Consider the following 26,864-nt stretch of genomic DNA (forward strand, 5'->3'; position numbering starts at 1 on the left):
TTGCGACCCTGTGGACTGTAGCCCACCAGGCTCCTCTGTTCATGGGATTCTCCAGGCAAGAATACTAGAGTGGGTTGCCATGCCCTCCTCCAGGGGATCTTCCCAACCCAGGGATCTAACCGGGGTCTCCTGCATGGCAGGCAGATTCTTTACTGTCTGAGCCATCAGGGAAGCCCTAGTTGTGGCATGCGAACTCTTGAATTGCGGCATGTAGGGTCTAGTTCCCTGACCAGGGATTGAACCCAGGCTCCCTGCATTGGGAGCACAGAGTCTTAGCCACTGGACCACCAGGGAAGTCACCTGTAATGCTGTCTTAATATATGGTGGTGGTTTAGTTCCTGCTGCTGCTGCTGTCACTTCAGTCGTGTCCAACTCTGTGTGACCCCATAGACGGCAGCCCACTAGGCTCCCTGTCCCTGGGATTCTCCAGGCAAGAATACTGGAGTGGGTTGCCATTTCCTTCTCCAATGCATGAAAGTGAAAAGTGAAAGTAAAAGTCGCTCAGTCGTGCCCGGCTTTTAGTGACCCCATGGACTGCAGCCTACCAGGCTCCTCCGTCCCTGGGATTTTCCAATTCTTACAACCCCATGGACTGTGTGGCCTGCCAGGCTCCTGTGTCCATGAGATTTCCCTAGGCAAGAATACTGGAGTGGGTTGCCATTTCCTTCTCCAGGATCAAACCCAGGTCTCTTGCATTATAGGCGGATTCTTTACCAACAGAGCCATCAAACTACAGGCTTATCTCTGTGGTTAGATTAGATATTTCTTTTTGGATGTGTCTCCAGGTAGCCTCCCACAGGTTCTCTCCTCCACCTTTAATTGCTAGACAGTGTGATTGCAGTGTTCCCTGTGCTCCTTTCTGCTGCTCCAGGGATGCTGGTTGTAATTGTCTTTTGCATGAGATGATTAGTTGGGGGGGAAGGAATGTGTGTGTGTTTGTTCCTTGTATCTCCATTTTCTATCAAAACCATAGCTCTGGATGAGTATTTTCTGAATAAATCGCTCTTCTCAAAGAGCTTTGGACTCATTAGATGTACAGGTGGATTCCTAACACAGATAAAAAGAAACTCACGCTTGGAGAGATGAAGAAACTTGTTCAGTCCCAAAGCTGGTGAATGGCAGATTATAGGGACGAAAACTCAGTTAATTCATTGCTTTTCCTCATCATCCTCTCTTCTGTTTATAGTAGTTCAGAAATGATCACCATTTGTACCACTTTTCCTGAGGGAAAGTTGACTAGAAAACTGAGATAAATTGTTCTAGTCTGTGATATGGTTGTTTGATTAACTTAATGTAACACTATGGTTGGACATTAATGGTTTACATGTATCCCACATGTAACATGTAATCCAGCCCTATGGGACCCCTCCTTTAAGCCTCTTACATTTAAATAATCCTGTTTTTTCATTGTTTTCCCATTTTTAGAAGTGGTGGATTTGCGTGGTTTCCTGTCTGCTGACTGGACCCTGATTAATGCAGTGTGTTTACCTAACTCAGTCTTATGTTTCTATTTCATTTACCAGTTAAGTAAACATTTTTATTGAAATTTAGCTGGTAGTTTTCCATCTTTTCTGATCCTGATCATTTCTTACAAACGAATTGGAAGGTGTTTCATTTTTATATTTTGAATAAATGAATTCAGAATCCACTGAATTTAAGATGAAATAAAATGATTTTCTTTTATGGATGCAGATATTAGAGTTTATTGGTGACACACAGTGTTTCAGCATTAAAGACCACATAATGAGGGAAGTATCTTCAGATGTCACTTTTCACCTTGCTTACTCTAGTTCCCTTTAGACTGCATTTATTTTCTTATTTCTTGTCAGACATCACCTTTACCTGGAGGGACAGATTAAATGGTATAATTAAAAAATATATGTATCTTCTAGGAAGCATACTGTTAGCAACCACTTTTCATTCTAGAAAAGGTGTGCAATTTGGGAATACTTACTCTTATTTTGTAGGAAAAAAAAGAAACTTTAAGCACTTTATCTCAAGATAATCAACGTGTGGTTTCATATCATTAAGATGTATTCTGCAAGTCTGCCTAGCTGTGTCTTAGTGTGCCAGAAGTGAGCGACATTGTTAGACCCTCAGCTGTCAAACTCCCACCCATCCTCACTACACCTTGTATTGTGTGTGTTGTATGATTTTTTTTTGTTTTTAGTGACGCACTGAGGGTTCTAGTATCAGCTGAGTAATGTATAATTACTAACCTAATTTAATTCTTAGATTTTTAGAAAATAGTAAATGTGAACGTTTTAATGGAAGTCCATACCCTTTTTCAGAATGCTTGGGACTGAGTTTATAAACTTTTGGAATTTAGAGCTGTAATATGGTATTCCACAGCATACACTGTGGAATCACCCACTTCCAGGTTCAGAGCAGCACCTGTCATATCAGATACACCAGTATTTCTGCAGAAAGCGTATGAATAATTATACTAAGGGAAAAACATCTGCTTCACTGAATACACCGAAGCCTTTGACTGTGTGGATCATGACAACCTGTGGAAAATTCTTAGAGATGGGAATATCAGACCACCTTACCTGCCTCCTGAGAAACCTGTGTGTGGTTCAAGAAACAACAGTAAGAGCTGTACATGGAACAATAGATTGGTTCAAATTTGGGAAAAGGAGTACATTAAGTCTGTATATTGTCACCCTGCTTATTTAACTTATATGCAAAGTACATCATGCAGAATGCTGGGCTGAATGAAGCACAAGCTGGGAATCAAGATTGTTGGGAGAAATTTCAACAACCTCAGATATGCAGATGATATGACTCAAATGGCAGAAAGTGAAGAGGAACTTAAGAGCCTCTTGATGAGGTTGGAAGAGGAGAGTGAAAAATCTGGCTTAAAACTCAGCATTCAGGAAACTAAGATCATGGCATCTGGTCCCATCATTACATGGCAAATAGAAGGGGAAAAAGTGAAAACAGTGGCAGATTTTATTTTCTTGGGCTCCAGAATCACTGTGGATGGTGACTGCAGCCATGAAATTAAAAGATGCTCCTAGGAAGGAAAGCTATGACAAACCTAGACAGCGTATTGAAAAGCAAAGACATCACTTTGCTGACAGAGGTCTGTATAGTCAAAGCTACTGGTTTTTTCTGAATATGCATTGGAAGGGCTGATGCTGAAGCTGAAGCTCCTGATGTGAAGAGCCGACTCATTAGAAAAGACCATGATGTTGAGAAAGATTGAAGGCAGGAGGAGAAAGGGGACGACAGAGGATGAGATGGTTGGATGGCATCACTGACTCAATGGACGTGAATTTGAGCAACCTCCAGAAGATGGTGAAGGACAGGGAAGCCTGGCATGCTGGAGTCCATGGCGTCGCAAAGAGTCGGACACAACTGAGTGAGTGACTGAACAAAACAACAACATAGCCTTTTGTTCATTCAGATCAGGATTTACCACTCAGTTTGCTGCTCATTTACAAACAACTTGAGAATTTTGGGATTTTGGAATAGATAAGAGATTGTGAGCCTGTCTCTTCCATTTCATAGCACATTCTTTTGTATTTCCTGGGTCATGTACCTCACTTTGGAGACTGTTGTACTGAGTCACCAGACAAGAGCTTAAGCATGTGAAGTATCTGTGGGAAAATGGCTCTTTTAGAACATTGCTCATTCTCCTAAGCCCATTTCTTTGCTCATATACTTTCAGATGTCCCCGTGGCCAGTTTAGCTTGCCCCCCACCCCCTTTTAAACTGGGATGTTTGCATTACAATAAACCACCTCCTCGGACTGAACTAGGAACACAGAAACAATTTGATCTTTTTCCCATAGATTAGCTCTGTGTAAATAGGTTCTTATGAAATAGTCTGGTATCTAAGTTATCTTTACAAGTTCATTTCTGAGGGAAAATGATCCTGAATTCTAAACAACCAGCTTTTAAATGAACTTGTAGAACACAACTAAGATAAGGTGGGGTTTAAACTAATGGAGGAGATAATGGAACGTAGCAGGTAGTCCAGACACTCACTTCTGGCTTGGAGTGACTTTGGGAGTATATTTACTTTAGTAGATGCTTGCTGTGGTTAGGATTAGTTTATATTCTCTATGCACACTCATGATAAGAGTATATGGCTTTCTCCCAGGCGTGGGTTTATTGTCTTGATGATAATTTTGTTCCTAAAAAAGCAAGAAATGGGGTGGAAACTTCTGATATTAAAAAAATCATTATTTGGACTTTGGGAGTTTTGCAGGGCTGCTGCTGCTACTGCTGAGTCGCTTCAGTCATGTCTGACTCTGTGCGACCCCATAGACGGCAGCCCACCAGGCTCCCCCATCCCTGGGATTCTCCAGGCAAGAACACTGGAGTGGGTTTTGTAGGGCTAGTAGTAATAATAAATCGTGAAAGCTTGGGATTGTGATGTTTTACATTATGGTGCCTTGCTTACCTCCCTTTGCCAGCCTCTCTTCGTGGAACAGTGGAAAATGCACTGGGTTAGTAGGGAAGTTAAGGTGTTTGTTCATTCTCTGTTTCCTCATGTGGACTTGTTAACTAGAGGATCAGACATTTACCGGACTTGCATCATGTGTCAGAAATTATGCCAAGCTTTTTACATACTTTATCTCATTTAGTCCTCATAAAAGTGTTATTTGATAGCCTTCATTTTACCGATGAGAAAACAGGCTATGGGAAATGAACAAGTTTGCCCAAGATTTCATAAGTAATTGGTTGATGGTTGAGGTTCACATCCAGGCTTGTCAGTTCTCCCCCACCCCCCATACTTTATAACATTAATCTCTCTAAACTTTAATTCTTCATCTGTCAAATGAAGTTGGAGTAGGTAAAGTTACGTAGATGTTTTGCTTCTAAAATGAAATAATGAAGTTTTATCTGTTAGGAGGGAAAAAAGTGGATGAAGTTCTCATTTTTGTTTCATTTCATTTTCTACTCTTGTGTAACAAGTGCTAAAATAGATAGCAAATATATTACTGAAATTGCTAGTTGTGTGCCTAGTTTGATACCTTGTTTCTTTTGTTTGAATTGTGTGAGGCATGATTGTTATGCAAGCTTTTAATAAAGTAGAGTAGAAAAAATAGATGAGAGAATAACTTGTCCAACAGAAAAGATGAGAGAATCGTAGATTTTGAGTGAGACACTTTCAAAGACATCTCCTTAACTCAAAATAAGAGTTGGTTGGAAGTCGATGGTGTTTCACTCTACTACACTACTGAAATTAACTAAGAAATAGATAATTTTTTCATTTTCCCAAGGGGCACTAGTGGTAAAGAACCTGCCTGCCAATGCAGGAGACCTCAGTGACAAAAGTTCAGTTCCTGGATGGGGAAGATCCCCTGGAGAAGGGCTTGGCAACCCACTCCAGTGTTCTTGCCTGGAGAATCCCTTGGACAGAGGAGCCTGGTGAGAGGAGTCCATGGGGTTGCAGAGTCAGGCACGCAGACAATCTTTTCAGTTTTTAAAATGTATCTCTCTGAGATTTATTTGGTTATTAGAATGGGATTCAATAGCTTTTATTTTGAGTGTAGTATGTTAAATGAGAAACATGATGCCCTAGATATGTAATTATTCTTCAAACAAAATCAGAGCTAAGTAAAGAAAAAACCCAGGTGGAGTCAAGAGCATAAGAGGCCAAGCTTTGTAATCAGACTCACATGGTTTGAATTTGAGCCCGCATATCCTCAATTTCTTCATCTATAATTGAGAATAATAATGCCTACCTTTTAATATTGTTGGGAAGGTTATGTGATATATGTGAAGCACCTAGCTTGGTGTACTGATTTAAGTAGTAATTAGTATTAATAATAATCTTATTTTCACTAATTTACTGTTTCTCAAGAGTAAGGAATGTGGAGTATACCAAGCAGCTGGCAGGTCACAAAGGCCTCACCCTCATCAGGAATTTTAATTACATTTCAGTCAGTTTCTAAACAATAAGTACTTTGATGGTTCAGGGAGGATAAGATGCATATTCTAGTTGGTTAACCCTCTTTAATCTCTGTAAACTTTTTGTCACCCTGATTTGGCTTAAAATTAAGTGAATCCATAAATCAGAAATAGGAATTCCTGGTTAGTTGAGTTACATCAGCAAATAGTTACGCCACAATAAGTAATTGCGTTTAAACACAGGTTGATGGCTTGTATATTACTTCTTACTGTTAGGTGAAATCTTTTAATTAGGGCAAAAAGGTAGAGGGTTAACTAGGCACTGTACTAGTCTAGGAATGCTTATCTTTTAATTTAAAAGTTTATTACACAGTATTTAAGATATGAACACTGTACTTCTTCCCAATTTCATTCCCTTCCTCTCATAAAGTAACCACTCTGTAGAAATTCTGCTACCACTGTGTAGAAATTAGTAGTTCCTATGGATTTCTTTACATTTATGCTATGTTGTATATATCTGTAAACAATCAACATTTTTGTATTCTTGTATAATTTTAAAATGGAGCATTATGGTTGAAGAGTTCATCCATGTCGAATTGTGTGGCTCTTAAAGGTTCATTTTAGATACTCCATTATATACCTCGTATATGTCTGCACTCTCTTGTTAATGAACATTTACATTATTTACTCTTGCTTCACGTAATGAACTGCTTATAGTGAGAAACTTCTCTATTTCGATCATCTTTTCTCTCTAGAAATTTAGCAGTTTACTTAAATCAATGCTTGGTGGATTTGAACTGTTTTCCTTGCCTCTTTTAAGAACTTGTGGTTATTGATTTCAATTAGCATGTTTTACCGTTTTCATAAAATTAGCCAACAAAAAGACTTAAGCTATGTAAATTCTCTAAGTTACTGAATTTAGGCGAGATGTCATTAAATGTAGAGCAGATGGTCATTTAAATATTAGAATGAGTCAAAAGCTATCATCAGGTGGTTCATTTAACAGTGGCAGATGTCTTCATAAAGCTTAGCAAAGGGAAAGAGCGTTACTCTCTAGGGTGATGTGGTATTCTATAAGGAGAAAAAACACTAATGGGGTTAGTTAAGGAATTAAATTTCAAGAAAGGGAAATTTTAAGGAATAACTCTTGCTAGGGCTGAGATTTTGAATGGAAGAGGACAGTTTTAGGTGAGAATGAATTGGGTGGATGAAGTAAGGGCAAACAAAAAAGCTACCACAGTAAGAGGTTACTAAAATGTTGGCCTTCTCATTTAAGGCTCTTTCTCCTTTTTAATGTTTTCTTTAAATATCAACTTTTGTTTTAAAGTCAATTCATTGCATTGTCATTAAAAATTCTCTCCTGCTCATTTTGGTGTTGGAGCAGCTGCTTTGTTGACTTTCTCCAGTTCTCAGCATTGGTCAGTTTCACAGCTGTTCGGTAGCTTTGTTGGCATTTGAACTGTGGGAACCGAAAAAGGATTTGGATGTGCTTTTGTGTACATTAATGGTTTTCTTGAAGTATTCTTAAAACCATGAATTGTAGGAGGGTGTTTTGTTTTTAACCAGTTATCATTGTGTGTTTAAATGGTTCCATTTAAAGAAAGCGTATACTCAGATTATGAGCTGATGAATGTTATCCTTGTACGTGTGGAAAATGCACTTAGAGATGAAAAATATGTAAGTAGGGGACTAGCTGAAACCTGGACTTGTCTTTTTTTGGTCAGGTGGGGATACGTTTTCCCTTTGGCTCTCATCAGTCCACACTGCTTTGAAGAGCTGGGCCAGTAGTTTAGGGTGTGCCTCTCAGTGTGTGTGGGGCCAGTTTGTTTAGTATGCTTGGCTTTTTGTGATGGCATAGGAGACCTATCTTAGACCTTGTTCAGAAATGTAACTGTTGTGTGGACATTTACTGTCACTGCTCTTTGATATTATGCAGTTTTGGGTCCTGGTGTTTTCCTGAGTTAAGACAGATTAAGGAGTGTACGTGTTAGGTATGCATTTTATTTTCATAAGCATGGAATAACTAGGTTAGGCTATGGGTTAAAAGAAAAAAACTTTGAGTTGTTAGGTACCACATTGCTAACGTAACAATTTGAAAGTTGGTTTCTATAAATCATTGGAGTTCCTCGTATTTTTATTTTCAGCTTTTATTTTAATTGTAAGGGACATATACCAGCATTTCTGATGCTTATACTGCATATTAAATGCCCCTTCTTACCCAGCTGCTTCCTACAATTAATATACACTGAGTGTAGAAAACTTGAAAAACCACAAAGGGGAATGAATCCCATCAAGCACATTTTGGGGGTTATCTTTCTAATTTTTCTGTGCATATGTGTTATACATATAATTTATTTACCAAAGTGCTGTATTGTAATTCTTAGCAAACTACTTTATAAAATAATAATATTGTTTACCATCTCAGTAATGTTTCTTCTGCAATGTAGTTTAATAACCACAGAGAATTTTCCTTTATGGATTACCTTAGTTGATGCATAAATTGTCTCATATTTTCAACATCAGTTATGTTAAATTTTTATTTACTACAAAAAATTTGGTATCACTGGGTGTACCTTTTTAAAATTTTCAAGGCGGGGTCAAAATCTTTAAAAAGCATTTAAAACATTTTGCAGGTACCTTCTCTGTAGATACTGTATCAATTTCTGTTTCCCTAGCAACAGTATCCACCTGACTGGCTTTCTTGACACCATCTTCACATACATGGATGTGTTATTTGTAATGTGTGCTGATTCAGGAAGATAAAGTTGGTATCTCTTGTACTTCCTTTTTAAAGTTATGAAATTATAATAAACAGACACTTCTCCAAAAAAGATGTACAGATGGCTAATAAACACATGAAAAGATGCTCAACATTGCTCATTATTAGAGAAATGCAAATCGAAACCACAATGAGGTATCATCTTACGCTGGTCAGAATGGCTACCATCAAGAAGTCTACAAACAGTAAATGCTGGAGAGGGTGTGGAGAAAAGGAACCCTTTTACACTGTTGGTGGGAATGCAAACTGGTTTAGCCACTATGGAGAACAGTGTGGAGATTGCTTAAAAAACTGGAAATAGAACTGCCATATGACCCAGCAATCCCACTGCTGGGCATAGACACCGAGGAAACTAGAAGAAAGAGACCCATGTACCCCAATGTACATTGCTGCACTGTTTACAGTAGCTAGGACATGGAAACAACCTAGATGTCCGTAGGCAGATGAATGGATAAGGAGACTGTTACTCAGCTATAAAAAGGAATGCATGGGGCTGAGTCAGTTTGAATGAGTGGATGAAATGAGCCTCTTATACAGAGTGAAGTAAGTCAGAGAAACACAAATACAGTATATTCATGCATATATATGGAATTTATAAAGACGATAAATTTATAATGATGATCCTATATGCAAGGCAGCAGAAGAGACACCGATGTAAAGAACAGACTTCTGGACTATGGGGGAGAAGGCACAATCATTATATGTGGGATGATTTGAGAGAATAGCATTGAAACGTGTATATTACCATATGTAAAATAGATGATCAGTGCAAGTTCGATGCACGAAGCAGGGCACTCAAAGCCGGTGTGCTGAGACAACCCAGAGGGATTGGGTTGGGGAGGGAGGTGGGAGCGGGGTTCAGGATGGGGGACACATGTACACCCGTGGCTTATTCATATCGGTGTATGGCAAAAATCACCACAATATTGTAATTATCTACCAATTAAACAATTTAAAAAACCAAAAAATAAATAATTCAAAAGTGTACAAACAGCAAACAAATGTGGAAGCGCCCTCCCCTTCCTCATCTGTGCTGCCTCAACCCACTGTGTGCAGTTGGGAGGAGTGGCTTGGTTTTCTCCGTTTGTACACTTTCTGTATGGGTGTGCTTACATGGTTATGTGTGTGACTTCTACATTTTGTGTCATGCTTAGACTTTACTCAAGATTATAAAAGATGCTGTTCAACTATTTTTTCTAGCACTTTTATGATTTCCTTTTTTCATATTTAGCTCATTATCCTTATTTTTGCTACACTGTACTCCAGAGAACTATAACAAAGATTGTATCTTATTTTTAACTTGCTTTGTTTTAGTTGCAATGGTTGCATAACAAATAGCCCAAAACTTTGTATTGTGGAAGATATTTGTGTGCTCGAGGCTTAGTGGGGAATGGCCTGCCTCTGTTCCGCCGTTGTCTGGGGCTTCAGGGAGAAGAGTCAACAGTGGAGGGGCTGGCCCAGCCAGGCTTCCTTGGGCATGTCTTTCCACCTCTCTGTGGCAGCTTCAGGTAGCCAGACTTAGTATGAGAGAGTGCCCACGACATGGCACAGTGGGGGCGGTGGGCGCCATGAATCTTGAAACGGGGAGAGAGAGACACATGGACAGACAAATGGCACAGAAATCATGCAGTGTCACTTTCGCCACCTTCTGTTAACCAAGGCAAATGTCCCCTCTGGTTCAGGGGGGAGGAAAACAGACCTGCCTATTGATGGTCACTTGTTATTCATTGTCCTGTTGTCAGAGGAGCACTTGGGGTGGATATAGTTGGTGAGATTTTCTTTAGAAAATAATCTGTTACACCTTTCCTCCATTTTAAGTATACACTCAGTTTTCTAGGAATGTAACTGATATAAAATCTTAAATCAGGTGTATATTTGTATTTCAGTATTAAAATGATGAATTAAAAAACTGCTCATATAGTGATTTTTGCCATTATTAAAAAGTGCGATTTTTATGAAAATTTAAAATTCGCTTTAGTAGCCTTGCATCAGATATGACAGTTGTTCAAAGTCTTTGTTGATAGGTTTTAAAATTTACCTTAAAATCTTAATGTGAGCCAGGATAATTTCTTTCTTAACTCTGTAGACTTTTGCTATTTGTGTTGGGAGATAATAATTACAAGAATATTTACAAAATTATGTTTTCAAAATGAACACTTTAAGGAAAGGTTATATATTGGTTTAAATCAAAATATAGCAGACTCTTAGTAACCCTTGTGATTAGCCAGATTATGGATTTCTTGCTACTTAGGGGAAAAAAAAAAAACAACCCTCTTCATATGATTGAAAAACACCAAACAAATCCTTTCTCTGTACACATTTATACACCCCAAAGGGAAGAATAGATGCAAATTGCATTTGGCTTTCTGATTTATATTCTAAAAACACTAAAGTGTGCAGTACCAGTGAATGCTGGTAGCTCTGAGTTGTGCAGCCATAAATTTGGTTTTTAATTTTAGTTTACAGTCTGTTAAGCTGGAGTCTAATCTCCTTTGAGCCTGTGGCAGATGATCACTTCCATGATTGAGGCAGTCAGAATTAATTAGCCGTAGGCTAGAATGGGAAGGGCCGGATGAGCTACCCTTGAGTAGGTCTGTCTCGAATGGCAGGTGTGCCCTCTGTTGCTATCGTGGAGTGAACACAATGAAAGGAACCCAGGGGATAGGTACAGCTCAGGGAAGCTATGAGCTTTGGGGAAAAACCAGAGATAAAATAGTAATTAGTGCATGGAGAGGGTGGGTAATTTGCTAAAATGAAGGTCATCCACACATGAATTAATTGATTATTCTCCATATGTAGTCTCTGGGAAATTGAGAAATTTGTTCTTTAATTTTTGTATAGAGTATTGCTATATTTGCCAAGGATATATGGCAGCTTTGATCATTAAATTAGAATTGGTTGACTAGTACATTTAATATATCTCTATTAAGGTTAAGTGCAGTCTAATTCCTTATATTTGCCTTTTTGCTCTAAATGCCTTTCTAAGTATGTTTACCTCTGTTATATCACTTCAGCTTCACAATCTCTCTTTCCATATTGTCCTGGTCTGCTTGGGCTGCCATAACAATCTACCACAGACTGGGGGATTTGTAAACAACAGGAATTGATTTCTCAGAGACTAGGTAGTCTGAGTTCAGAGTGGTGATGGCTAGTTCGGTTCCCTAGTGAGGGCTCATTCCTTCCAGTGTTCATTTCTCCCCACCCTATCCCTCCCTCGCTTTTACATCTTAACCATCTCAGCGTAGGCACTTAATTTAGAATCTGGTTACCATCCTTATAGAGATTTTAAACTTGGGTATAGACAAGAGTTCAGTAGGGTTTTTCTCTTTTCCGGGAAGTAGCAGTAGTGTATGAGTTCTTGTTTAGTTACAGCGGTACTACTTTTGTGTTATAGTTCTTGCGTATTCTGCACATTCTCATTTTATTCTTAGAACATACCTTTCCTTTAAAGATCATATCACTTCCTCCAAAGGGAATGAGGTTCTGAGAACTAATAGGACTCATTTTTAATTTAATTATTGGAAATTTTTCTAAATTTATACAGAACAGAGAGTATAATGAACCCCCGTGTTAACTGTTACCCAACTTCAAATGAGCAGTCTTGTTTCATCTCAGCTCACCGTACTTCCCCTCCTTCTCCACTGTGTGTTTTGAAATAAATACTGTAGTTTTACATGTAAATATTTTAGTTAAAATGACTTTTGTGGACACAGAGAAAGCTATTATTGACAGAGCCAGAATTTGATGTAGGAGGGTGTCAGCATCGGGCGTGACCACACAGCATGTCATAAAGTAGTGACACTGATGTTCACAGGCCACACATTGTTTAAAAAACCCCTGGTTTTAATTTACGTGAACAAGTGATCTTAGTGTAACAGAATAGTAAAGGAGCAGTATTCCCTCGTCTTCGTACCATACAGTGTCAGTAGTGGTATTTTTGGTGGAGGTTGTTTTACCAAGTGCTTGTTTTCTTTTTCTAGCATTTATTACTTCTTTTTCCTTAAGGAAACAACAACAACAAACTCAGCTATGTTATTTCCCATTAAACTGGGAAGCAAAAAGTTGTCATTACCTAGGGATAAAAGCTTAAGTTAATTGACTGTTTCTGGTATTATGAGAATAAAACTGTCTTCTTCTTTGGAATTATTTACCTGGAGAATAGGTTTGTGTTGCTCAAAAAGTTTTTAATGTGTTTGAAGTCTGAAACATCTCCTTGATGATAAAGGATTTTTCCTTCTCTCTCTGGATTGAATGTAAGTTTCAGGTTTGGATGAGAGCAAGGAAAGTGCTACTGAGAAGTGTTCTTACTAATGACAAAAGAAGGAATAGAAAAGGTTTAGTCTGTAATTTGTACTCTTTAGAATATTTGCTGTTATCTTGAAACCGTATATGGTTCATTTGAAATACTGTTTCTTGCTTTATTGAGCTATTTTGTAAAATGCTGTGTTCCTATTTTTTCCCTCAGGGAATACTGTTCAAATAAACACTACTTGAAATTAATGTCAGCATGCATCTCTGTTTTAACAGGCATCAAGCATGATGGAACCATGTGTGATACCTGCCGCCAGCAGCCTATCATTGGCATTCGGTGGAAGTGTGCGGAGTGTACAAATTACGACTTGTGCACCGTTTGTTATCATGGAGATAAACATCATTTAAGGCATCGCTTTTATAGAATTACCACACCAGGGAGTGAGCGGTATGGGAATCAATTTTTCTTTTCCAATTGCGATTCTTTGTCTCTGTTACATTTTTTGTACCATTCAGCCTTAAAAATAGGATTAGGAAATAGCTTCTGACAGCTGGTTTAGTAGGAAGTAGCAGATACCAGGCTAGATGGGGACCAGGGCCACCACAGACAAGAAGAGAACTGGTGCAGCGGAGCTAGGTGCGTTTTTCCAGGATAATCGGGGCTGTTTGTTCTCTTGTATAGAGACGTGGCCCTGCTCAGTGTTTGGATGTGCAAGGGTGGCCCAAGGAAGGCTGATGGTTTTCTCCATATGCATTCTATCCTGTGAACACTAGGGCACAGTTACGGAATCAAGAGACATTTATTCAGACTATAGAGCTTTAAGACTGTACTTGGGTAAATCTGAAGATAAACAGGGCATGTTATTCTTAAAGCAGTTTACAGGTTAAGGGATTGTCATTGATCAGCAGTGATTATCATGTGATGTTTCGGACTGTATATACAGATACATAAAAAGTGTCTTAGGAGCAAAGAGAGGAGTGTTGAGTGTGAGTGGGTGCAGAGGTTTCGCTGATGGAGTATTCTCAGGGAGCTGTGACTAATGCAGAGAAACGAGTCAAGTCGGTGAAGGGAGGCGGCAACAGGAGTAATAGAAAGATGGATTTTTGTGTCATACTGTCCTGGTTCAAATCCTGGCCCTGCCATTTGTTGAGTCATTTTCTGCAAATTGTTTAGTTTTGTCTTTTGCTTACAGTTTTTAAAGTTGGAGTGTAGTAAAGACATTTTGAAAATGAATAGTGAGATGAAAGTAGAATTTAAAAATCCCAGTTCTGTTTGATTTTTTAGGAATGAGAAAGCTGTAGGAAAATAAGGGATGGAAGGCTTTGGAGAACCATGCTTGTCTAGGTAGCTGCATGTACAGTCTCTTTCAAGGTCCGTAGTCTTTTGTAGGTGTACACTGCTTTAGAGACAGTTTGGTGTAGATCAGATCCAGGCCACAGATGTATTTTGCTTGACTTGCTCTCAATTTTTGAGCAATTACTTACCTTGTAAAACCTGTGAAAGGTGAATTTCTGTGAAAGGTGATTTCACAGAAAGATCACTTTATGAATTCTAACTCCCCCTCCACCCAGGCTGTCACCGCAGGGCCTGCATTTGTTCCTGGCAGCGGCTGGCTGAAGCCCAGGAGCATCTGTCCCCTTTAGACAAAGCGTCCTCTGGCGCTCACCAAAGACCCTACCACTCCTTATTGTCTTCCTCTGCCCAAGGTCGAGTGCCATTCGTCATTTGCCATTGCCGTGGTGCCGTCTCTCTCAGGCCCTCGTTTGCAGTGTGTGCCTGGCAGTTGTCGGGTTTTGTATAGGCCATCTCTAAAGTAGTGAAGAGTTGCAGTGATACCCTGCAGTGGTCAGACTGGATTCATGTGTTGATTCCATTCCAGTTTAACTTTTGTGACTTGGGCAAGTTATGGATGCTTACCTCTTTGGGACTTTTTGTAAAATGAGTAATGTAATAAATAGTACCTTTATCTTAAGGTGGGTAACAGAGTTTATATCTCTGTTTTTATGTATAGGAAAAGCTAAGTGAGTATAAACTGTTGTTATTATTCCAACTACTAATGTCTTCATCAGCATACCTTAGGGAATGTGGAAAGTATTCCTGTTACTTTTATGGTGTTAACCAGAGCAAAGAAAAATCTTTTGTATTTTCAAAATAACCTTTTATATAGTCGTTATTTTAAAAAATAAATTGCCACCCATTACCAATTTTATTTTTATATAAAATTGAAAATAGATAATCTTCTTTTAGGGTTCTGTTAGAGTCTCGTAGAAAATCGAAGAAGATCACGGCCCGAGGGATCTTCGCAGGTGCCAGAGTGGTACGAGGAGTGGACTGGCAGTGGGAAGATCAGGATGGAGGGAATGGACGCAGAGGAAAGGTAAAGGTTGTTTCTGATCCGTCATGTTATTCTCGAATACTGTATATTCAGTAGATGTTAAAACTACTGTAATTGAATTTCGTGGCCCATTTTCTTTAAGGCCAATAACAGTTTCTTAAACTTTTTATTTTTTTTCCCCTGGGAAGAAAAACGATTGTTCCCTCTCTGCTGTACACGTTGGTGTTCAGTGAGAAGATTGGTGGGTAGAAAGTTTTCTTTTCCTCCTTTAGGTTTCACGTTGCTGTTTTGCTGTCCAGAATGCCTTTCCGAACATCCTTTTTGGGCCAGTCCTCCTTAAGCAGTATCTCATGCTCTTGGCTTTCTTGTTATTAACATTTCATGTGAATTTACTTGCTTTATGTTCCATTCCCTCACAGATGCGTTTCTGAGAGATCATAGGTAGAGTGGTCTGGGGGTCAATTACGGCAGTTATTCTGAAGGGAATTTTGTAGTCTCTTTAATGGGGTGGGATAACCAGAGATATCAGGGTAAGTGGGTTGTTGGTTTTGCTTATTTTGGATTTCGTGTTGCTTTTGCTGATGATGCAGTCGTTGATCAGTCAGCAAATCCTGAACGTATGTTCTGGGTATTTTGCTCGGTGTACTGAATGTGTTTTCAAATCCTGAATGTGTGTTCTGGGTGTTTTGCTTGGTGTACTGAAATTAATAGTATTTCCCTTTGAGACTTCAGCATCAGTCCCTGTTCCACTGTTACCTTCTGTAAAATATTGTTCTTAGCATTAAGGAATGATGACTTTAAAGTCTGTGTCATCTGAGGAATTCTTCCTAGGGACTTGAAGGCCTCTTGTACTACTTGGTGCTATGTAAATTCTTTTGAATTTAAGATTTTTAAACATTTGTCAAATAAAATGTTTTCCAAATTCAGAGTATTGCTGTATTGATTTCATTTTTAAATGATAAGGTCTAATGTTTAACGTTTGGAAGTCAGACAAATAATTTAGTCTTTTATCTTTTAAGTACTTTGATTTTTATTAGGAAGCAATGCTTTTTAAGAAAAACTTTAGTAAATATTTACTGACCACATAGGTGCAGGACTGCAAGGAGATCCAACCAGTCCATTCTAAAAGAGATCAGTCCCGGGTGTTCACTGGAAGGACTGATGCTAAAGCTGAAACTCCAATACTTTGGCCACCTCATGAGAGGAGTTGACTCATTGGAAAAGACTCTGATGCTGGGAGGGATTGGGGGCAGAAGGAGAAGGGGACAACAGAGGATGAGATGGCTGGATGGCATCACCGACTCGATGGACATGAGTTTGGGTGAACTCCGGGCTTTGATGACGGACAGGGAGGCCTGGCGTGCTGCGGTTCATGGGGTCGCAAAGAGTCGGACATGACTGAGCGACTGAAGTGAACTGAATTAGGTGCAGGATTCTGTTCCAGGCGTGAAGGTTGTAGGAATAAACAGAAAAGACGAGGCTCCTACTCTTGGGAGGCCTCTGTTCTCATTAGAGGAGATGGAGAGCCAGAATTGAAATCTAAGTTCTGTGACCAGCAGCATTAGTGTCACCTGACAGCTTGTTACAGGCATGCTAGGTAATAGGTCACCTTCCTCCTGGACTTTCCAAATTAGAATCTTCATGTTAATAAGATACCGAAGTCACTCAAGTGCACGTTAAAGTTTGAGAAGCACATTTCTTTCTTTCTTTCTTTCTTTTTTTGTATTGGGGTATAGCCAGTTAACAATGTTGTGAAAGTTTCAGGTGGACGGCAGAGGGACTCAGCCATATATATACATGTGTCCATTCTCCTCCAAATTCTCTTCCCATCCAGGCTGCCACATAACATTGAGCAGAGTTCCCTGTGCTGTGCTATACAGCAGGTCCATGTTGGTTATCTGTTTGAAATACAGCAGAGTGTACATGTCCATTCCAAACTCCCTAACTATCCCTCATCTCCCCTCCCCACCCGCACCCTGGGCAACCATAAGGAGAAGCACGTTTCTAGAAGCAACACTAGACCACAGGCCAGTGTGAGTTTGGGGAAGACACCATCTGTGGCTGAATGGAGTGCTATGGGGGCATGCTTGGCAAGCCAGTGGCAGAGCAGAGGTATCCCTTGTGGGGTGGGCACAGGAACAGCCTTGTCCCAATGCAGAGGGTCTTGGTGAGTGGAACTCAGGCTGGATGTAACCCTCTGCTTTCCTCTTTGGCAAGGCCTTTTGTGCAGTAAACAGCTTCTGCAGTTGTTTACTGCAATCCTGTGTCACATGGGGTGTATAAAACATATGTTGAAGCTTGAAGAATAGTAGTGAAATTTTAAAAGGTAAATTTTATTCCTACTCTACGGATTAAAAAAGAGTGTTACGAATACCTGTAAAAGCCTTCTGTTTACTCTTTCCCAGCTGCAAAGCCCTGCGAGGTAACTAATTCTTCCTGTCATTATTCCCTTGTTTGTCTTTATTACTGTATGACTTAGTGCTCTGTATTACAACATTTAGGATTTAAGTTTTCGAGAAACCAAGTAGCAAGCAGAAATCTAGCCTTTGTAAAGACAGAGCAGAATTGTGCTTTTAGACGAAAGCTTCTAGGGAGAAGATAAACTGAATTTAGTCTCTGGATAATGACATCCCTGGGAGCTTGTAAGAGTCTTTCTGGGGTAGTCAGTAGACATGGTCATTAGTAGGTCCTGGAAAACACGGGGCTCAGCACGGTCAGGACACCAGGAAGGGCAGAAGTATGGACCGCGTGCTGTACACTGAACAGGAATGTAGTCAGAGGGCATGTGTTGTTTGCTTCCAAGCTTACCATGATACACCTCAAAGTTTTAGGAATAAGGCAAAGCAGAATATTCTGTTGAGTGGGTTGAGAAACCTCGGCTGGTTTAGGTGGCAGGGAATGGGGGAATGCAGGGGAGAGTGGGAACCTCATCATTACATAGTCCAATAAGCCAAGTTCAGTTGAGAATTTGGGTCCGGCTCACTCAGGCAGTGTGTCCTTAGGTCGATAAAGTGATATGATGGCAGTGGACATCTTGGTAATGAAAGCCTTCAGCATGTCTGGCCCGTGAGTCACGTGGCTGCAGTCAGATTGCCCTTGACACCTGGTACCCAGCAGGCATCTTGGCAGCCTCTGATGGATGCCTTTGTCTCTTTCCTGGCTGGATCTTGTGTTTTCTGTATCCCATTACATCATCTTCCTTAGTTACTCTTCCTTTTGATGGAGTACATGTCCTATTAATGTTTTTTGAAAGAGTGCATGAGAAGTAAATTTTTTAATACTTTCATTCTGTAAAGTGGTTTAGCTTTATATTCTTCCTCACACTTAATTATGTGGTCAGAGGGTTAAAAAAAACTGTTTTTCATCACCTTTTCAAAAGCAGTTGCTGCTAAAGCCTGAAGCCACGTAAATGGCACTTTTCGGGATTTGTGTTATATTGACACTTCTTAGGTGGAATACAGAGTAGCAATTTTGAAGCTTTGAGTCATCAGTATTACATTTTTGGTTTGTTGATTTAATACTTGTTACATTTTAGGAACAAAAAGAAAAATAAATGAAACCATCTTGCACATATGACTCTGAGTGAGGGAACTTAATGTAATAGGAAGTCTTCAGGGTAACATTATTTAAGCACATGTTTGAAATGGAATATAATTTTTGTCTGACTCTTTCTGACCCTGTGTGTGAATGAATAAAGTTTTTAATTCCCCCTTTTCCTTCATGGCTGGCGCCTCTCTCTCCCAGTCCTCTGGTGTAACCCACACAAACCTGGTGTAACCCACGTGAAGGTGGTAGTGTATTCTTATCTTTTTTCCTTGGGGTTCAAGATTCCCCATTCTCATTACTCTGTGTTCTCAACTGTAGGGTTAGTTTGAGCCATATTAAGGGATAGATACCAAGTTGGGTGATGTTGTATTAGTACTGATACCGTCTATGGCCTGTCAAATGCCTGCATGTACCATGGTGTTTTGCATGGTGACAACAGCGTTAACACAAAAATAAGCAGGTCAAGTGCAGGCTTTGACAGACATGATGTAAGGATAGCATAGAAATGTGTAGTATGGTCTTAACTATCTGTGTTAGTATTTCAAGACTGTTTTCATTTTACACATGCTTTAAATATATGTTAATTGCCTCATACACATACACTAGATATATTTTCTTCTTTTTAAAAAACTTTATTATGGAGAATTTCAAACATACACCAGAATGGAAAGCATAATATAACAAATACCTGTGCACCCAACATCCAACTTAAGAATTTATCAGTGTTTTAAAAACTGCCATTTATTTGTTGAAGAAATCTTTGTATTTTTCTGATTGATTCTTCATGGTATTGTTTAACATGTTCTTCTAACTGTTGTATTTCTTATAACTTGTTAGATGTAGAGAAATGAGTAGATTCAGGGTCAAGTTTATTTTGGCAAGAGTACCTCACTTCTGGTGTGTGTACTTAGATCGCACATGAAGAAGGCCTATAAAGTCTTGATTATCCTATTAGTGGTATTAAGATTGATCAGTGCACATCTTGTCAGTTTGATCTTAATAGAATTTCTCAGCGACCTTCTACCTAATGGTTTTAGTAGCCATTCCACACATATTTATTAATCAGAATCGAAAGTAAGAAATTAATGAAGTTATTCTCCTATGCTTTCCACTTTATTTCCTCCTTGATAAACTGAATCACATTAACAAATGAAGTGATTTCATTTAGTGATTCACAGTTTGAGTAATGAACTTGCTTATGTTCCAAGTAATTTGAAATTTAGGATGAATTCGATTTAAACAAAATTTGTTTTTTAAAAGTTGATCAAATGCTTTTTTGTCCCTCTCATAAAAGCACAGGCTTATTTCATCTAGCACTGCATTTGTAAAAATAAATGAAATAGAATCTGACTGTATTATAATCAAAAGCGATTTTCTTCCCTACCAATTGCATGTTTCACTTGAGAATGTTAGAAACTCTTGCTTTTGGAGATTATTCAGTGGTTACTTGTGAAAATCATAAAGCAGCATGGCAGCGACAGACCCCACAGTCAGGATGCTAGTTACCTCTGCTAGGAGGCAGCGGGTGGCATCGATGAGAGGCACGCAGGGGACTCACAGTCAGGATGTTAGTTACCTCTGCTAGGAGGCAGCGGGTGGCGTTGATGAGAGGCACGCAGGGCACTCCACAGTCAGGACGCTAGTTACCTCTGCTAGGAGGCAGCGGGTGGCGTCGATGAGAGGCACGCAGGGGACTCACAGTCAGGATGCTAGTTACCTCTGCTAGGAGGCAGCGGGTGGTGTTGATGAGGGGCACGCAGGGGACTCCACAGTCAGGATGCTAGTTACCTCTGCTAGGAGGCAGCGGATGGCGTTGATGAGGGGCACGCAGGGGACTCAAAGTACTGGTAGTTTTCTTTTTCTTAGTCTAATGTTCGTTTCATTTTTTAATTATTTTTTAAAGTTTGTGTTAGATTTTTATAACATATAATTTATTTTAAAATTAGAAAGAATACTTATTTACTAATGCTTTGAAATATTATTCAAGTATTTAATTAAGTCCTAAGCATAAACACGTTTTATCTCACAAAAGCACTGTAAAATACGTGGCATGCAAAATTGTTTCTTTAGCACAGGGTGAAAATGAAGCGGTCATTATGTGTCTTATTTGAAATAGTAGTTTGGTTTTAAGGGCATACCTTAAAGATTACGCTCAGTATCAGCCTGGCATTCTGAGAAACTATGAAGGGTGGTTGGTAAGTGTCCAGATGGAGAGTCCTGAGTTGCCACGTACAGCCTCCCAGTCTGGGCTGTAGACTGGGTCACTTGAAAACCCCAAGTTCAGTGCGCAGTGTGTGTCGTTTTTGTGTAGTTGATTCTTCGCCCTAGATCAATGGCAACTCCAGTTTTTGTTTTTTTGTTAAATATTGACTGCTCTAAAGAATCCATCTGGTCTGGTGGCATGTGGGGCCTGGAGGTGGTGTCTGGGTTTCTGTTGTAGTCGGGGCGTTTTAGCTTGGATGGCCTGCTTTTCAGGGCAGCTGAGGGGCACTGCTGGAGGAACCAGATCTCTCAGGCCTTCTTTAAACACGACCTTTGAGCCTGTGCTTATCCGCGTTCAGCTAACCAGAGAGCTGGGTTATCTTGAATTGTTCTAGGTATTTGGTCAAAGATTTTACATTTTGTATCAAAAAATAGGTTTAAAAGAATAACACTGCTGTTAGAAGGAACCCTTTAAGAGTACAGATTTTAAATTTTGAATTGAATTATGTGTTTGCTGATAATCCATCACTGTAATCACTAAGCCTCTCAATATCAAATTTCTGCTGTAGTTTTAGGGACTTCCCTCGTGATCCAGTAGTTAGGACTCCATGCTGTCTCTCACTGCTCTGGCCCCAGGTTCAATTCCTGGTCCAGTAAACTGAAATACTGCAAGCCATGCAGCATGGCCAAAAATAAATAAATAAATAAAGTTTCTATAGTGCTTTTAGAAATAACCTTATAATATTCTGGAAAAATATCTGTAATTCAACTATATGTTAGAAGTGACATATATTTGGCAAGTAAGTGTTTTTCATGATCCTGTTACACAGGATTGTAACTGAAGTAATTTTAAAGATTTAAATATAATTAAAAGAATCAGCCTCTTCTCTCTTCTTAAAGATTTTTTTTTCCCTCAAAAATTTCCCTTAGGTAACAGAGATCCAAGACTGGAGTGCATCAAGCCCGCATAGCGCAGCCTACGTTCTCTGGGATAATGGTGCTAAGAACCTGTACAGAGTTGGCTTTGAGGGCATGGTAAGTGTAAGAACCATAAAAGATGAAAATATTGGATGGGTGAAAGAAAGGAAATTAAAAATAGCCCTTATTGTAATCTTTCATTTTTTGTTGTGTCATTTCCTTTTATCATAATACAGCCATCTGAATCATGAGTATGCAGTAGGAAGGAACATCTGTAAAGTGAGAATTTAATATAATAGGTGTTAACATTATTTTTAAGGCGTTTTTTCCCTGTATTTTTAAAGTATACTGTTGATAATTGAACATGACTGACCTAGAAACATTACTCAAGTGCTTAAGGAGTAGTATTTATATATTGGTTGATTCTCATTCTTTTTTGATGGCTGAGTAGCACTTCTTGTATGGTTATGCCATTGTTTATGATATTTCTGTTGATGGGTGTCTGGGTTGGTTTTTTGTTTTTGTTTTTCATTGTTGCAAGCACTGTTTCAGTGACACACATCCTTGTGCATATGTCTTTGTACATTTATGGGTATATTTTCTTAAGATAGATTCCTAGAAGTGGAATTGCTAGGTTAAAGTACCATATTAAAACAGCTTGACCCATGACTCTTTGGCTAGGATTGAACTAAATGTGAAATCCAGTGGCAAAGGAGGCTGTAACTAACAGAGAGTTGGATTGTGTGTGTGTGTGTGTGTGTGTGTGTAAAGGAGCTCATTTCCTTAATATAGTAAGTATATATTGGTCACTTTATACATACATATATGTGTGTGCATATATATATATATATACACTAAGTCACTTCAGTTGTGTCCGACTCTATGCGACCCCATAGACAGCAGCCCACCAGGCTCCCCCGTCCCTGGGATTCTCCAGGCAAGAATACTGGAGTGGGTTGCCATTTCCTTCTCCAATATATATATATAAAATGAGTCAATGCCTACCTTGTATATCTCATAAAATTGATTAGAAAGATCAAATGAGTTGACCTCTTTTTGGTAAAAGAATGGAATATATTTTAAATGGAATGTATTATGTACTTTTTAAATACAAGATTTTTGTTTTAGTTCTTTTTTTCCAACATGTATTTTTGAAAATATTTCAGTGGTAAAGATCCAGACATTTTAATTTTGAACTATAAAGGAAAGCTTAAAGTATGACATATCTGAAGATCAAGTTTATAGTTGTTGATGGGTGTTTATGAAAGCAGTGTTTAGTGTGATTATTAACCCGGAGCTACTTCTGCTGAGGATATGTTCTGAATGAACATTTTTGCCTATTGTAGGTGTTGAGCTATACTTGAAGCTTTCAAGGGTGATTTTTTTGGTTTCTTTTCTTTGTAGTCTGATCTGAAGTGTGTCCAGGATGCTAAAGGAGGTTCTTTCTACAGAGATCATTGTCCTGTGCTAGGTGAGTTAGCAGACGAGAACGTTTCTAAATAATGGGTCAGAGTTCATGGAATCAGAAAAGCGTTTCAACTGGGCTTTAAGAAAATTAGTTATCATTAAAGATTTTTAAAGGCACGCTTTTGGTTATGTTTGGTTTTAAAAGCATTTGTTCCTTTTTAATGATTTATTTAGTCTCTGAAAGAGTTGTCATGTCTTGCTAAATTGATACATCATTTATAGGGCATACCAATACTGTATGAAACTTTTTTGTTTTAATCATGAGCTTGTTGAAAAATTTTGTGTTGTATTACCATACTTATACGTACTTACACTGCTGAGAATAAGACCTAACAATTTAATATTTATAAATTCCTTAGAATTTAATTCCTTTGAAAATATAACAGCTCCAAGATTAAGATAATATGATAAATATAATGTATGATTAAAATAAAGAACAAGAAAACCAAAACTACTTTCATTTTATAGATTCTTCATTGTTGCTACAATGAACATTTGCCACATTCTTCCGATTAAGCCTTTAGGCTCTTCTGATTTAGCTGTTTTGGTGTGAACTCTGTGTTCTTTTCAAATCATTTGTTTTCCCTTATTGCCCCGAAGTGCTGTTTTCTTGCAGCATACCTTAATTTTTTAGAAAAAAGGAGAATATGGAAGAAAGTCTTACGGTTTTGATGAGAGATGAGATCATCTCTCTTGCATTCAGAAACATTCTTCTTTTGTATTTGGGCTTTACAAGAAAAGTGTAGAATCAACATACACATTTAGGATCCCTCAGCATAGTGTTTGATGATCATGCATCCTTTGTCCCGGAAGTAGCTTTGAAAATAATCTTGGAAATGGGCTTTTAAAATATTTAAAAATTCTCTTGAGGCAAAAGTCACAAAAACCATTTGGTAAATAATAATAGTAAGCACTTCAGAGAAAACAAAATTCCAGGAGTCTCTTTCATATTCTTTAGTTAGCTATTCCGACTCTTCAACAGGTCATCCAGGCAGAAAGGTGAATATTACCAATGCCCAGAGCTTTGTGTTCTGATAGTCAGTGTCTTGTCATCTGTAGATGCTGCTCCTCTTCAGTCATTGTTATAAATCATTACTTTATTTCTTCTTTTGAGTCTGTTTGTTTTCTTTTCTTTCTTTTTTAAGGCTGTATAATTCTAGATTTTTATACTCACATTTTATTCTCAAAACGTTTTAAGATTAGATAGTAACTGAAACTCAACTGTCTGGGGCTTTTTTTTTTTTAAATTTAAAACAGTGCAGTTGCCTGTTGTTGCTGTTGTTTTCCTTGTCCTTGGTCACCTCCCTCTGCAATTACAGGTGAGCAGAATGGCAACAGGAATCCTGGTGGACTGCAGATTGGTGACCTGGTCAACATAGATCTCGACCTTGAAATTGTACAGTCTTTGCAGCACGGTCATGGCGGATGGACTGATGGCATGTTTGAGACCTTGACTACAACTGGAACAGTTTGTGGCATTGATGAAGATCATGACATTGTAGTACAGTATCCAAGCGGCAATAGGTTGGTTGTATTTCTTAATTTTCAGTAATGGCAAGTGAAATTTGTCTACAGAGGAACTCTGAGCCTACAAAAAGCAAATAATGTGACATCACAAAGACTTCTTACAGCTAACTCTTCAGTAGTAGAAGAAAACCCAGAATACCTTGGTAAAGTGGAAGGAAGCAAGTAAGAACTGTGTGTGTGTGTGTGTGTGTGTGTGTGAGAATATTCTGTGCACTTTTTTCTCCCTTTAGTGAGCAGAATACATTGTATCAGTATTGTGTCCAAGTGTAGCTAAAAAGTTGTCTGTTCCTGGTGGACTGTATCAATCTACCCTGAATGAACAGGGTAATAACAGTGAACTCCTCTGGTCCCTGTCTCGTGTTGTCTCATGGTGACACAGCTCTACCTTGCCACACACTCATCGGTATCAGCAACACAGCACTGTGTGCATTTAGTCATTTCTGTAACCTTCCTTACACACCATCCTTCCACGCTCCTTGTCTTCCTCTTCTCTGGATAACTCCTCTGCCTCTGTAAATACTGAATATATGCCTGCCTCCTCTCTCCAGCTACCCTCCCTGGTACATGCATACAATATTTGTCTGTTTAAGCCTCCTGTTATCCACTAAAATGGTTATTTATTTGATCTCTAGGTTTCAGGTTTCTTGGAGACTTGGGCCTGTGCCTTTTATTTTTTTATCCCTAGGGGCCAAAATGTATCCAGTTTACTAATATGTTTATAGTATTTTAGAGAAAAAATAATAGTTAATTGTCAAATCTTTATTACTGCCATGTACTTAAACTAACTCTCCAAGTTTCTTTAGGGGAGGGTTTATATATAGAATAAGAAAAATAAACAAATTGCTAACCAAAGTATAGAATTAGCTCTAATTGTGTTCAGATCTGGAGAATATACGTGATCATATCAAGAGATGCACAAAAAACATTTGACAAAATCCAATATCCTTCATGGTAAAAATACTAAATAAACTAAGAAAAGAAGGGAAATTCTTCAGCCTGATAAAGGGCATCTCTGAAATCCTACAGTGAACAGCATCCTCAGTGGTAAAAGACTGAATGCTTTCTCCTTTAAGATCAGGAACAAAACCAGAATGTCTGCTCTCCCTGCTTTTATTCCATCTTGTCCTAGAGGGTCAAGCTGTGGCAGTTAAGCAAGAAAAAGAAACAAGAGGGAGAAGAAAGAGAAAGAATTTAAGCCACCTCTGTTCACATGTGATGTGATCTCGTGCATAGAAAAATCTAAGGAATCAACAAAAAAAACTGTTAGAAGTAATAAATGAATTCAGCATAGTCATGGGAATATAATATTAATATAGAAAAATAATATAAAAAGTGTATTTCTCTACACTACAAAGAACAACCTGAAAATGAAAATAAGAAAACAATTCTGTTTATAATAGAATCAAAGAATAAAATACTTAAGAATAAATTTAGCCCAGTAAGTACAAGATGTGTACACTGAAGACTATAAAACATTATTAAATAAATTAAAGATGACCTAAATGAATGGAAAGATGTTTCATGTTTATGGATCAGAAGACCTATTATTGTTTAGATGGTGCATTCGTTTCCTAGAATTGCCACAAATTACCACAGAGTGGCTTAAAACAGCAGACGTTTCTTCTTTGACAATCCCAGAGGCTAGGAGTCAAGGTGCTGGCAAGACTGAGTCCTTGTGGAGACTGAGGAGAGTCTGTCCTGTGCCTCTTTCCTGGCTTCTGACGTGGCTGTAACCCTTGGTGTTCCTTGGCTGGCCAGCGCGCCACTTGTTTCTCTGCCTCTGTCACTTGGCCTTGTCCCCTGGGAGTCTGTCTGTCCCTTTGTCTTCACATGACCTTCTTTTTTGGGGTGAGATTCCCTGTGTCTTCACATGACCTTCTTCTTTTTTGGGGTGAGATTCCCTGTGTCTTCACATGACCTTCTTCTTTTTTGGGGTGAGACACAAATTTATTTTTAAATTCATTCAAATTA

At 38.7% G+C, this 26,864-nt stretch overlaps 1 protein-coding gene across 1 annotated transcript in view; it reads left to right on the forward strand.

Moving 5' to 3' along the window:
• The window catches only part of MIB1 (mindbomb E3 ubiquitin protein ligase 1), a 95,458-nt gene that overhangs the window by 5,145 nt on the left and 63,449 nt on the right, over positions 1-26,864 (forward strand). Inside the window, exons 2-6 of the mRNA XM_010828915.1 lie at positions 13,174-13,345; positions 15,146-15,275; positions 21,912-22,016; positions 23,304-23,370; positions 24,686-24,890. Coding sequence (XP_010827217.1) covers positions 13,174-13,345; positions 15,146-15,275; positions 21,912-22,016; positions 23,304-23,370; positions 24,686-24,890 — 679 coding nt within the window. The remainder of the gene's footprint in view (positions 1-13,173; positions 13,346-15,145; positions 15,276-21,911; positions 22,017-23,303; positions 23,371-24,685; positions 24,891-26,864) is intronic.

The sequence above is a fragment of the Bison bison genome, unplaced genomic scaffold, assembly GCF_000754665.1.
Source record: "Bison bison bison isolate TAMUID 2011002044 unplaced genomic scaffold, Bison_UMD1.0 scf7180017864498, whole genome shotgun sequence".
In the NCBI taxonomy this organism is placed as follows: domain Eukaryota; kingdom Metazoa; phylum Chordata; class Mammalia; order Artiodactyla; family Bovidae; genus Bison; species Bison bison.